This window comes from Saccharomycodes ludwigii, chromosome II (assembly GCF_020623625.1).
Source record: "Saccharomycodes ludwigii strain NBRC 1722 chromosome II, whole genome shotgun sequence".
Classification (NCBI taxonomy): domain Eukaryota; kingdom Fungi; phylum Ascomycota; class Saccharomycetes; order Saccharomycodales; family Saccharomycodaceae; genus Saccharomycodes; species Saccharomycodes ludwigii.
In genome coordinates this window covers 1,674,562-1,688,012 of record NC_060201.1, presented here as the reverse complement: position 1 = coordinate 1,688,012, position 13,451 = coordinate 1,674,562, and the positions used below count along the sequence as shown (strand labels likewise).

Genomic DNA, 13,451 nt, shown 5'->3' with positions numbered 1-13,451 from the left:
GTTTTAGTCAAAGTAAAACAACAACAAAGAAAGAAAGAAAAAAAAAAAAGAAAAAAAAAAAAAAAGAAAAAAAAAATCAACTAGTAAACTTTATTTTTCTTTCTGCTTCTTTTTTTTTTTTTCGAAAGTGATTTGATACAATAGTGCAAAAATTTCGAAAAAAGGAAATTCATATTGAAACATATAGACAAGATAATGTTGACTATAGAAGATGTTTTACAACAGATATACGATGACATGGTGACTACTTTAACTCAATCACTTATCTCGGATAAATATTGTCAATTTCAAAAATATCCTCAAAGGTTTAACATTATCGGAAGAACAAATCATAATAATACTGTTATTGATATAAAAAGTGATACAAATATTTCTAAATCTCATAAAATTAGTAACACTAATAATATTGGTAATAATATGAATGTTGCTAATAATAACACCGGTGTTAAAAGGGAGTCAACACCTACAATATCCAATACCACACCAAGCTCAACTGACACTAGCAGAAGTACTACTGATTCACTTGTCAAGGAAGAAATTGTTTATATACTGTGCGATAACTGCAAGAGAAGTATAGCTACCAATAGATTTGCTGCTCATTTAGAAAGATGTTTAAGTGCAAGGACCCGAAAGTAATAAACAGAATAAAAGAGGACTATAATTTGCCTAGGGTTATATAAAATAGCATATTTAATAATACACACTGAATTTACTTTTCCATATATATTTCTTTCTTTCTTTCTTTTTTTCCTTTTCTTTTTATTGGTCTTGCCGGATCCCGTCGCACTTGTTGTAGTTTACTTGGTTTATCTCCTCACCCCTTGCTCTTTTTTTTTTTTTTTTTTTTTTTTTTAATGTAAAATTAATTTAATAAACTAGTTAAGAAAAAAAAAAAAACTAGACATTTATAAAAATAATACTTTAAGAAAAATATACGATAACCAACACTATTAACCAACTTAAAAATAACTTTAATAAACTTCACATATATATATATATATATATATATCACCAAATTGATCTATCAAACCCTCATAATTAACCATGACTGAAAGGAAAGCCAGTGTTTCTAGTAATAACAACAATAGTAATTTAAAATTATCACCTTTGGATGCCCTAGATGAAAAATTAAAACTTTTGGAAAATATAGTTATCCCAGATTTGGGAGAGTTAAATAATGAAGTAGATGATTTTAAAGTCCATTTTAAAAAAATCCAAGCTCATTTAAAGAAAACTATTGATACAACGGATGACGCTGATGAAAATTATGAGAAAAAGAAAAAATCTATACAAAATAATTTAGCAAAACATTGGAAAAAATGGAATGATGAAGTCTCTACCAAATTTGAAACCGAAATCGAAAGTTCACATAAAAGATTTTATAAAAAATGGTATTTTCATATAGTAGAAAGACCTAATGGATTAGATACAATTTCTATCGAAGGCTGTAACTACGAAACAAATTCAGAATTATCTGCTACTGCCATACATTTACTTAGGTCAGGCGGCACCTCCATAAATTATTTCAATTTTGGATTAGATGACTTACAATATAAAAAATATTTGAAATTACACACAATCTGCGAAGAAATCAAACAAGGTGATTTGTCTCAAGCTTTTAACTATGTGCCATCGAACGATTACACATTTCAATTGAATTTATTAATGCTCAAAGCCAAAAATTTGTTATGCGTTAAAAACCAGGAATTTGAGTCATACAAGCTTTTGTTGGACAGTTTTACTGACAATTCCTTCATTCGAGACCCGTATTTTGAAAAGGCTTCCAAATTTTTGACAAGAGCTAGCCTTGGAATGGAAAATAATCAAACTGGCCCTAAAATAAATAGAACTTCTGCTTTGAAAAGAGGAGGAGGAGAAGGAGAAGAAGACGAGGGGGAGGAAGAAGAAGAAGAAGGGGAAGACAATGATGATGATAATGATAGTGATGACTTGGATTCCCAACTTTGCAAACTGTTAATGGAATTTGAAAAAAATTATTGTAAAAAGGAACATTTACCGTCTATATCTCCATTGTTACAGTGTGTTTATAGTGGAATATTGGGTATTCTTACACTAGTTGAAAAAAATAAGAGAACTAATAAAGTTTTAAATCGTAGAAAAAGCAGCTTTGCCAGCAGATCAAATAAACCTCATGTCTTAAATCCGCTTGATGTGCCTTTTGTCAATACTGCTAGCGGAAGTGTAATTGAAGAAAGTTTAAATGATAATATTATTAATTGGTATGAGGATGACGAAATGGAGTGTACAATCCCTCTACCACCCGAATTAAGTAGATTTCATCCATGTTTTATCTGTCCTGTTTTAAAAATTGAAACTGATAATATTACAAATCCACCGTATCTATTGAGTTGTAGGCATGTCGTATCTAAAGAAAGCTTAAATAATATTTCGCAAGGTAATTTTGTCAAGTGCCCTTATTGTATGCAAAACTCAACTTCATATGATCTGAGAAAAATCACGTTTGTTCAACTTTAGCTCCAATACCTAGCATAGAGCCTTTTTTTTAATTTTTTTTTTTTTTTTTTTACACTTTGTTTTCACTCATTAATACATACATCACCTTTAATTAAGTGTTATTTTTAACTAATATTTATAACCTTTTTTTCATTTGGATTTCACTAAATAATTATTTTAATTTTTTTTTTTTTTTTTTATAGATATATACTATATATAATTTAGGAAAAGCTAGGAAATGGTTACAGCAAACTTATATATTTAAATAATCTGCTGCTAACAGTAATTCAAGTGAGAGCTCCACAGGTATATCAAATTGCGGTATTTCATCATCTTCTTCTTGCTGGTACTTGTTTTTATACTCCAAATATTCCACCACTTTATTTAAAATATTAGATTCAATATTCATTAAATTAACCTGATATTCATTTTCTTCCATAAAATTATCCTCATTATCCAAACTTGCTTTTAGTACGGGTGAAATACATGCTATTTCTTTCGAGACTTTATATTCATCCCCATTTTTCGCTATTAATCTTACTAAATCTTGGTTAACCATTTTTTTTTTTTTAATATTTAGGATCTCTTAATAAACCAGTTGAGACATAGAGTGTTTTATTTTAGATATTCAAAAAGTTTAATGAATATTATTAATAATGGTAACTTATAATTGTTCTCCGTTACTGAAAATCACATTAAGGGAGATTACCGGATTATTAACACGCAAAAAAAAAAAAGAAAAATTCCAATGCATAATATAACTGTACAATGGAAACTCGGACACTAAAGATCTTCGGATTTTAAATATGACTTGGCACTTTAAACGGCTTAGCGAAATTCTCACATTTTTTTTTTTTTTTTTTTTTTTTTTTTTTTTTTTCTTTTTCTAAGGAGAAACAGAGGCTAATTTGTTTTTTATTAGTTACAAAACTCCATTTTTATATATCTTTTCAGAACGCCATTCAAGCGTCATTAATTTGACTTATTCCATCAAAGTGATAACATTAACAATAGATAAGGCTATTTCTAAGAAAAATTCTTACAAAATAAAGCAGTATTTAACTCATGTCGAGCAACAAAAACCCCAGTTTTAATTGGGAAAAATTAAAAGAAAATTTTTATAGAAATAGGTGTATTTCAACAACTTTTAAATGGCCAACAATAACAGCAAAAGCAAATCACTCTAACCTATATGCCATTTCCTACACATCAATAGCTGTATATCTATTGGATAGTAATAAAATTGAAGTTTACAATTATAAAATCAATTTACTATGTTCCATTGATGTGTCCGAAATTGTTACAGATGACCAACACAATGAAAATGAAAATAAACTGATTAAAATATGGTTAGATTATTCCAATGACGATTTATACATCGTTACACAAAAATTTATTAGGATTGTTTATAGTTGGAACCCCATTGAGTTTAAAGATATTATTATTGAAAATGATCAAGACCAAGAGATTTGGGACATGAAGGATAAATTTATCGTAACTAAAAATCATCAAGATATTTATAAAATTGCTACTAATCCCAATAACAGGTATTCAATTGAAAAAATTATCGAAAACGATGGCAAATTTACACTACTTACAAAAGATCATTGGGATGCTAATACCGAGATTATCATATTATTAGACATAACTTATATTTTTATGCTTAAACACTGTTTACCTACTGTTGATATCAGTAAAATTGACTCAGATACAGCTTGGCAAAAGGTAATTTTATCCAAAACATCGAATTCTGTTTTATTTTATAACAATAAAACAAAAAATTTGCATATAATCAATGAGAACGGTAAACGTGTAGATAGTGATATTTCCTTAACCAATACACCACAACAGCTTGCTTGGTGTGGAAATGACTCGATCGCATGTTTTTTTAAATTGAATAGTTACAATGAAGATGACAATAAACATGAATTGTATTTATATGATACACTTACTGGTACACACGTTTCATTTTGGTATCTTGAAGAAATAAGTTTTATTGAATCGGTTAGTGATGGGGTGAAAGTGTTTACAGATAAGAATGTCTATCTAATTTCAAAGGTACCTTGGTCAACAAAAAATATTTTCAGATTAGGTTCAACAAGCTCTAGTGCCATTTTATTTGATTGTTTGAATTTATTAGAGCATGGTTCTAAACCAAGGGCAATTGAAAATATGCGGTCAATTAATCTAGAAGAAGCTATTGAAGAATGTATAGATGCTGCTGCTGAAGAATTGGATCCCATATTACAAAAAAAGTTACTTCTCACCGCCTCTTTTGGAAAGGGATCTTTGATTAACGTTACCAGTAAAAAAGTCAATACCATATCACAGAATTATGTCAAAACCATTAAGTTCATTAGATTCATGAATAATTTATCTTCTATAACAGGTATTTTGCTAACAAATGATCAATTTCAATATGTAGGCTTTCCAAATTTAATTCTTAATTTAGTTAAATGGAACGATGAATTTTTAAAATGTATTGCATTGTGTAAGTTTTTGGAGCTTAATGGCTTGATTGCAGACATTGTCTATAATTGGAGTAAAAGAAAGATACAAATAGCAAGTGATGAAGATGATGATGTTTTATATGAAAGTATTGTGAATAAAATTGACATAGGTGATGGCACTGAAATTTATACGCTAAAAGATTTTCAATATTCCAGGTTGGGTATCATTTGTTATAATGAAGGTAGATTAGGACTGGCTAAAAAGTTTACTATACTTGATTCTAATGTTTTTGAAAAAGTGAAGACGCTGCTAAAATTGGAAGAAAATGAAAGTGCTTTGGAATATGCACACAGCTCTGGTAATCCAGTGGTAGAATTGTATTGTTTGCTTTGTTTGCAAAGAAAATTGTCTCAGGGACAATTTACAAGAATTCTAAGCTTAAAAGTCGAAAAGGGTGGTATTTTGGCTATATATTTATCCGATAATTACGAATTTTTATTCGATTTTTATAGACAAATTGACGATTATTCTAAATTAGGCGACTTAATACTAAGTAAAAATGAAGCACGAACTGTTATTGACCAAGTTGCTGATTTGAAGAACAGAAGTGATGATCCCTTGAAAAAAATATATAATAGAGAGGCTGAGTTAATAAAATACCAAAAAGAATTGTCATCAAAATATGATATGACCGATATAGTAGGGTGTTCTATGAATGAGACGCTTAAAAAGTTGTTGCAGTTCAGTAGTAACAAGATTATAAATAGCTTCATTAAAAAATTTTCCCTCAATGATGATGTCATAAATTTAACAAAGTGCAAAATATATCTCGATACCAAAAGGTATGACCCATTATGGACCTTGATAAATAGCAAGAAAAATTTAATTGGGAATGAAAATATTATAATGACAATATATAAAAAATTATACTACTTGCATGACGCCAAAACAGAAGCTGTAAAATACATCAAATTTATTGCCACGAACTCATACAACTACGAAAAGAAATTAAAAATGTATTTGGAGTGTGGTGATTACCTGAGTGCCGCCCAGTTGGCAACATACGAAAAGGATTCAGTTAAATTACAATCCATATATGATACGTGTTCTGACGAATCTGTTAAATTGCAGATAAAAAACTTTTTTAAGAAAATATGAATTAACTAATTCCCGATCAGATGAGTCTACCTGATTTTTTCAATTTTTTAAAATTATTATTTTCATCTATATAACCAGATGATAAACTGTTTTGACCGCATAACCAATTAGGTATTCTCTCTACATCTATAAATCCATCATCACAAAGTTTGTGTAAACCAGCAAAAACATCCTTTCCCTTTAAACTAATATTGATATTAACTGGTGTTGACGTATCACTTAAGATGTGCTTTGTGTAATACTCTACATTAGTTACTGGAACAACACTGTTATAATTTATATGTTCTGGGTTTAAATAATCATTACTAACATTGTTAGGTAAAATTCCTTTGAATTTATAGATTGTCTTGGTTTGTTTAGAATCATTATGACTGTCAATATTTTTCTTATTTTTGATGTAAAATGGAGATATATCACCAGTAGAATTTAGGAGCGGGTCAACTTTTTGTTCAAGATAAGGTAGCCACGGACCATTAATATTTTGCAAAGGTGTACAAAAATATTTATACAAGTTCTTTAAATTAAAAGTAGGTTCTATATCTAAGTAATTCTTTAAATAGATATAATTGCAACCATAATTATCAGAACTTATCGATTTACATAAGCTTTTTAATATTAATTTTGAAAATACATCATCCTTGTTTATTGTGGTAGAAAATATGTGTAATGTCTGATACTTTCTAAATGCTATGTAATATGGCAATTTGGAGGAAGATATTACGGGCTGGGAAGTATTAGGCCCAAAAAGAGTGCCAAATATTTGAATCCTACATAAAATAAGGGGTAATTCAGGATCAAAATTTTCACATGAATACAAATGAATTGCATGAATGTTTTCAAAATCCTTCATAAGGAACTGTTGAAATTTAGGAATATCAATGGTATAAAAAAGTGGATTATTACCGTTATTGGAAGTATCAAGAACGGTGTTGATTATTCTGGAACACGTCCATTTGAATGACTCGTTGGTGGAATATTTTAATATTTTGCAATCTAACTCGGCCAAATGTTTCATTTTAATATTAAAGGAAAAATATTTCTGAATAAGTTTATATATTATATGATTTGTATTTAATTTTTTGGATTGTTGTAAATAAACGAAATCTTCATTTAGTGTGTGATTTTTAGCATAAAGTGCTTTATCATATTCTTCTTGTTTATCGCTTTCAAAATTTTCATTATCTAATAACCAACGTGAAAATAAAGAGATCAAGTCAGATAATGGTAGCTTTGTCAATTTTTTAATCAGTGTGTGATTATTGTCATCGGCTGGCAAAATATATGAATCTGGGATTGAGATACCCATGCTTAAAGATTACGGTACTGTTTCTTTGTATTTGCTTTATACCTTTTTTTATTATCGCTAACTGCTTATAATTTTAATAATCGTGTAAAACATCTCAATTTTTTTTGTAACACCGTTTTTGCTTATTAAAACTCTTTCTAGAGAAACCAAATTTTGTGTTTACGAATTGAATTGAATTGAAATGGAAATAAAAAATAAAAAAAAAAAAAAAAAACTAGTAAAAAGAAACGACGATTAATTTTTCAAAGTATAGAAAAAATGACTTTTTTTTTTTTTTTTGTCTTTTAATCGTTTCTTTTTTTTTTTTTTTTTTTTTTTTTTTTATTTCTATACATTTCTTTTATTGAGTCTATACTATTATATTTGAATGTATTATTAGGCTCATCAATTGAACAAAAAGAAAAAAAAAACCTACATATATACATATATATATATATATTACTGAAGCTTAAGAAAAGAATACCATATCATCATTTACTCGATGTCATCCCTTCCAAATAATAAAAATGCCATTCTAGATACTAGTAAAAAGCTTGATCCTCTAGATAGAAAGACATTATTTGTTCGTTCTATCCCAGTTGAAGCTACTGACGAGGAATTATCAAATTTTTTTTCTCAATTTGCACCAATTAGACATGCAGTTATAGTCAAAAATGAAAATAACGAATCTAGAAGATTTGGGTTTGTCACATTCGCAGATGATGAAGATGCCAAACAAGCTTTAGAGAAGAGTAGAAAAGTTACCTTTAAAAAAGGATTACTTAAAATTGATATTGCCAAGAGAAGAGAACGTAAACAACCAGTAACTAGTGATAGTAAAAGAGCTGGCGCAAACGAAGATAACCCGCAAAATAAAAATACGGTTGATGACGGATTTAAAGGTAAACCAAAGTTGATCATTAGAAATATGCCATGGAGCTGCCGTGATCCTAATAAATTAAAGAAGATTTTTACCAGATTTGGAATCGTCGAGGATGCTTATATTCCCCGTAAAACAGGTGGTAAAATGAGTGGATTTGCATTTGTAACGATGAAAAAAATTGTCTCTTGTAGAAAAGCTGTTGAAGGCTGTAAAGATCTGAAGATTGATGGTAGAACTGTTGCTGTTGATTTTGCTGTTGACAAAAATAGATGGGAACATAACAAAGAAAAAGAGAATCAAGACGAAGAAGAAGAAGAAGAAGAAGAAGGTGAAGAAGATGATGATGATGATGATAACGAAGAAGAAGATGATGATGATGATGATGATGAAAAAGAAGATGATGATAATGATGATGAAGATTTAAAAGATATTCCGGAAGTAAAAGAAGAAGAAGCTAAACGTCCAAAGAAAAACACAAAGGAAAGGTTTTCCGTGTTTGTTAGAAATGTTCCATACGATGCTACCGAGGATTCCTTGAGTTCTCATTTCAGTAAATTTGGAGCTGTTAAATATGCTTTGCCAGTCATTGACAAAGAGACAGGCTTACCGAAAGGTACTGCTTTTGTTGCATTTAGAGATGAAGTATCTTATAAAAAGTGTATTGACAAAGCACCATCAACAAATATTACCTCTTTATTGATTAGTGATGATGTTGCACCTGAATATGTCTATGAAGGTAGAGTATTATCTATTACGCCAACATTAGATAGAGATACCGCTAATAGAGTGTCCGAAAAAAAGGCGTTACATAGGAAGGAAATGTTGGGCAAAGCCCCTAGCGAAAAGGATAGACGTAACTTATATTTGTTAAATGAAGGACGTATTAACGAAAATTCGAAATTGGCACAGGTTCTTTCTCCTTCTGATTTGGAAATTAGAGAAAAGTCATATCAATTAAGAGTTCAACAATTAAAAACTAATCCATCATTGCATTTATCCCTTACAAGATTGGCAATTAGGAACATACCTCGTTCGATGACTGAAAAGGCATTAAAAGCACTAGCTCGTAAAGCTGTTGTTCAATTTGCCACAGAAATTAAGGAAGGGAAAAGACATGAATTGAGCAAAGAAGAAATCGATAGATCTACAAGGGAAAAGTATCGTTTTATGACCTTAAAGGAAATCGAGCAATCAAAGGCAAATAAAAGTAAAAAAAATAAGAAACAGGGTTTAGTAAAGCAGGCTAAAATTATTATGGAAGTTAAAGGGAGTACAATTGGTAGAAGTAGAGGATATGGGTTTGTTGAATACAAAGATCATAAATCCGCTTTAATGGGGTTAAGATGGTTAAATGCCCATGAAGTCACAAAACAAGAAATATTTGAAGGTTTAACTCCTGAAGAAAAGAAAAGTTTAGATACAGAGGGCTTTTCCAAAAGAAGGTTAGTTGTCGAATTTGCGGTAGAGAATGCTACTGTTATTAAAAGAAGAAAGGAAAAATATCAACAATTTTTGAAAAAGAAGGAACTAGAAAGCAAAGAGGGAGAAAAACGAAACCATGATAATGAAGATGATGATGATGGCCAATTATTAAAAAAAAAACAAAAAATAAATCATCAAAATGTTAAGTTAAACGAAATGGAAAAAAACAAAACTTATGGTGAATCCACTAAACTGAATAACACTAAACTGACTGACGATGTTAAAAGAATTATCAGTATGAAACGTAAGAGAAGACGTAATAAAAATTAATTTTTTATTTTTATTATTACCACACACTTTGTGTATGTATATTATTCTTTTATTTTTTTTTTTAATAAAATATAAGTATATGTATATGTATCTTAACTTCCCTAATAAAAAAAAAAAACTTCTTATTCACATATCTAATATATGTATATATATATATATATATATATGCGTAACCTTGTTGTACCAATGTTGTTTGTGATAATTACAAGTATAAAACATTATCATCTACGTGATTGCCTTAGTAATGAGAATGATATGAATATTTAATTCTTTGTCTAAAAGAAAGCTTATTTCTTTTTTTTTCTTGGTGGACCTACTGAGCCAGAGACAGCAGCCGCTGCAGCAGCCGCCGCCGCTAAAATACGTTTATTGACCCCCAAGCCATTTATATTACCTTGCTGTGTTTGTTGTCGTTGTAAATGTTGCATTTGTCTTGCCTGACGTATTTGATGAGTATTCAATCGTTGTGTTTGCTGCAAAATAGGGTGTTGCATTTGTGTATTTTGATCAAGTACTTGTTGTTGTTGTTGTTGTACAACCTTTTTTTGTCCTTTGGTCTGGTCTGCCAGTTTCTGTTGTCGTTGCAACTGCAATTGTAATTGTTGTTGTTGCTGTATTTGAAGAACCTGTTGTTCATACAATTGTTTTTGTAACTGTTGCTCTTGTAACTGCTGTTGTTGTTGTTGTTGTTGTTGTTGTTGAACTAATTGCGGATTTTGTTGTGATTGTTTCAGTTGCTGTTTCATTGGAAGTTGTGAGGCGAATTTTGGTTGCATTTGAAATTGTGGCATTTGCTGTGATTGGTGCTTTTGCTGAATGTTCTGTTGCTGTTGCACAGATTGTTGTTGCATCCGTTGCTGTTGAGTTTGTAACTGCTGTTGTTGTTGTTGCTGTGCAATTTTTCCAATACCTAAGATATCATTGTCGCTGGTGTGGATTCTGCGCGGTGGGTATTTGTAACTTAAGCCTTCAAATATGTTTTCAGAAACTAATGGATCATTGTTTGTAAAATATACATGATTTAAAGCATTTATAGCATCAATTCTAGTAATTGGATCATATCTAAGCAATTGAACCAATAGATCAAATGCCCATCTATCTTTACCACCACATGATTGATACCATGTTAGTAGATTATTTTCATAGTGCGGAAACCTGTTGTTAACTTGACCAAATTCAGGGTACTTCCTAATGTCAGGCCATGTGCTAATGGTGGGAGTGCCCAAAAGTTCAATTATTTTTTTAAATTGGTTCGATTGAAATGGAACTGTTTTTTTAGAGTCCATTTTAGCTTCCTCTCCTTTAAAAATCGGTCTCAATCCAATCAATTCGGCAAAAATACAACCAACAGCCCACATGTCAATCGCAGGGGTATAATGTCTTGCCCCTAATAATAACTCAGGTGCTCTATACCATATTGTAACAACAACTTTATCCCCAGTGTATAACGTTTGAACCATGTTATTGAATTTTCTAGCTAAACCTAAATCACCGATCTTAACACAACCATCAACAGAAACCATAATGTTTGCAGGTTTTAAGTCCCTATGAAGAATCCAATTTTGGTGTAAATAGGAAACACCGTCTATAATTTGCCACATTATAGACTTCAACATTCTTGGTGGTATCAGTCTTTTATCTGGATGAGAATGCGAATGAATAATTTGCAACAAATCATGCTCTGCAAATTCAGAAACCATGTAGATAGATTTATTTTCTAGAAAAATTTCCACCAATTTAGTTAAATGTTTATTATCTAGCTCTCTACATAATGCCATCTCTCTACAAGCACTTTGCGATATACCTGTATAATGCAATTGCTCAACTCCTTCTCTATCAGTTTTAAACTTTTTAATAGCATAATATTGCGGCTGAGGCTTAGCTTGTTGTACCGTTTGCATCTGCGGTTGCAAATTCGTGCTGTTGATTAAAGTTTCAGTATTTACATGGGGTCCACTACCGCTATTTTTTTTGGTATGCGCTTGTTTAGTAATGACATCAGTAATCGTCGTTAAAGTGGAATTTGTTTTATTGTTCGTTTTAAAGTTTAAATTTCTCCTATAATTTGTATTTCTAATGTTATCATCAACGCTTGTTTTCGCACTAATGTTCATTAAATTCTTATTTGGTGTTAACGATGTGTTTCCAATATTAGCATCTATTGTTATAATATCCTTCTCATTGGGCGTGCAGCCACCACTCTTTTTGGCAATTGATATGCTTTCTTGATCTTCACTTACTGTTAAATCAACGATGTCGGTATTAGTAATGCTATTATTGTCTAGTTTTAAGTTATCTATGCGATTCTGTTTATTAATAGTATTTGAAGTATTTATCAATTCATCACTTTTAGAAATGGTATTTTTTTCGACCAATGAGTTGTTCGCACGAGTAATATGGCTAACTTTGTTGTTTTCATTATTAGATTGAAGGGCATCAGCAGTATCAGAACTAGTAATATGGTTTGATAGAACTGTTGTATCTTTAGTATTATTAATGTTTTTCATTTTAGCTTTATAAACTTTACCATATGTTCCTGCTGCAATATATCCTATAATTTCATACTTGTCTAAAACAGAAATCCTACTAGCGTCTTTACGTTTTTTATATGGACCAATGGAAAAAACGTTATTGCCTGCCATTAAAAATAGTTGCTGTTGTTGTTTTGAATCAGTTCTAATTGTTGCTTTTGTAGCGAGATTGCTGGAAGTGCCATTTGTTTGTATTTGCCGTTTTTGTTGCAAGTTATTATATCCGTCATTAGAGCTCATAATATCAGTATTCATGGTGCTATTATTATTATTATTATTAGCATTATTAGTATTAGTGGTGGTATTTTTGTTATTATTATAATATATGATATTGGTATCAAGTATGTTGTTGGATGAATGAGAAAGGGAATTTAAGTTAGGTTTTGTATTTCTAGTATTATTAGGTTGTTGGCTATTGTTACTGTTATTGTTGTTGAGATTCATCCTTTCTCAATAAAAAAAAAAAAGAGAAAAAAATGATATGAAATAAAAAAGTATAAATTAAATGATTTAACAATAATATCCTAAATATTTATAGTACCTCTGTTATATATATTTAGTTTTATTTGGGTATAATTTTTCTGTAATTCTTGTTCACCTTTGTCTTTATAACTATTGGCAATTGCTGGTAAGAATTGTACCAATTTGCTTGGGGGGGGGGGGATTTAGAAATTTAGAAAATTAGAAATTAGTTGCAAAAAAAAAAAAAAAAAAAAAAAATATCAAGTCAAAAAAACAAAAAAAAAAAAAAATTTTTTTATTCTTAATGCGCATGATAATAATTGTAAAATATCAAATAAATTAAAGAAAGAAAAAAAAATGAATAAATAAATAAATAAGCCTATTTTGTTCACTCAACTTTATTACGTTTGTGTGACCTTGGCTAGATTTTCTTTTATGTTATCTTCAAAGGTAT

The 13,451-nt window shown here is 29.8% G+C and overlaps 7 protein-coding genes across 7 annotated transcripts; 4 read left to right on the top strand and 3 right to left on the bottom strand.

Moving 5' to 3' along the window:
- Window positions 1-195: 195 nt before the first annotated feature.
- SGF11 (SAGA histone acetyltransferase complex subunit SGF11) lies at window positions 196-636 on the top strand (the record flags this gene model as incomplete). Its single annotated transcript, XM_046080855.1, has 1 exon — window positions 196-636. One exon carries the CDS (start codon window positions 196-198, stop codon window positions 634-636), a length of 441 nt encoding a protein of 146 aa, XP_045936076.1.
- Window positions 637-1,044: 408 nt separating this feature from the next.
- On the top strand, window positions 1,045-2,496 carry RMD5 (ubiquitin-protein ligase RMD5; the record flags this gene model as incomplete). Its single annotated transcript, XM_046080856.1, has 1 exon — window positions 1,045-2,496. One exon carries the CDS (start codon window positions 1,045-1,047, stop codon window positions 2,494-2,496), a length of 1,452 nt encoding a protein of 483 aa, XP_045936075.1.
- Window positions 2,497-2,728: 232 nt separating this feature from the next.
- ELC1 (elongin C) lies at window positions 2,729-3,034 on the bottom strand (the record flags this gene model as incomplete). Its single annotated transcript, XM_046080857.1, has 1 exon — window positions 2,729-3,034. The coding sequence occupies one exon, from the start codon at window positions 3,032-3,034 to the stop codon at window positions 2,729-2,731; it is 306 nt and encodes a 101-aa protein (XP_045936074.1).
- Window positions 3,035-3,540: 506 nt separating this feature from the next.
- Window positions 3,541-6,084, top strand: VPS16 (tethering complex subunit VPS16; the record flags this gene model as incomplete). The annotated part of the gene is made up of 1 exon (XM_046080858.1): window positions 3,541-6,084. One exon carries the CDS (start codon window positions 3,541-3,543, stop codon window positions 6,082-6,084), a length of 2,544 nt encoding a protein of 847 aa, XP_045936073.1.
- A 16-nt stretch (window positions 6,085-6,100) lies between these two features.
- CHL4 (Chl4p) lies at window positions 6,101-7,390 on the bottom strand (the record flags this gene model as incomplete). Its single annotated transcript, XM_046080859.1, has 1 exon — window positions 6,101-7,390. One exon carries the CDS (start codon window positions 7,388-7,390, stop codon window positions 6,101-6,103), a length of 1,290 nt encoding a protein of 429 aa, XP_045936072.1.
- A 481-nt stretch (window positions 7,391-7,871) lies between these two features.
- On the top strand, window positions 7,872-10,004 carry NOP4 (mRNA-binding ribosome biosynthesis protein NOP4; the record flags this gene model as incomplete). Its single annotated transcript, XM_046080860.1, has 1 exon — window positions 7,872-10,004. The coding sequence occupies one exon, from the start codon at window positions 7,872-7,874 to the stop codon at window positions 10,002-10,004; it is 2,133 nt and encodes a 710-aa protein (XP_045936071.1).
- Window positions 10,005-10,291: 287 nt separating this feature from the next.
- SSN3 (cyclin-dependent serine/threonine protein kinase SSN3) lies at window positions 10,292-12,979 on the bottom strand (the record flags this gene model as incomplete). Its single annotated transcript, XM_046080861.1, has 1 exon — window positions 10,292-12,979. One exon carries the CDS (start codon window positions 12,977-12,979, stop codon window positions 10,292-10,294), a length of 2,688 nt encoding a protein of 895 aa, XP_045936070.1.
- Window positions 12,980-13,451: the final 472 nt, after the last annotated feature.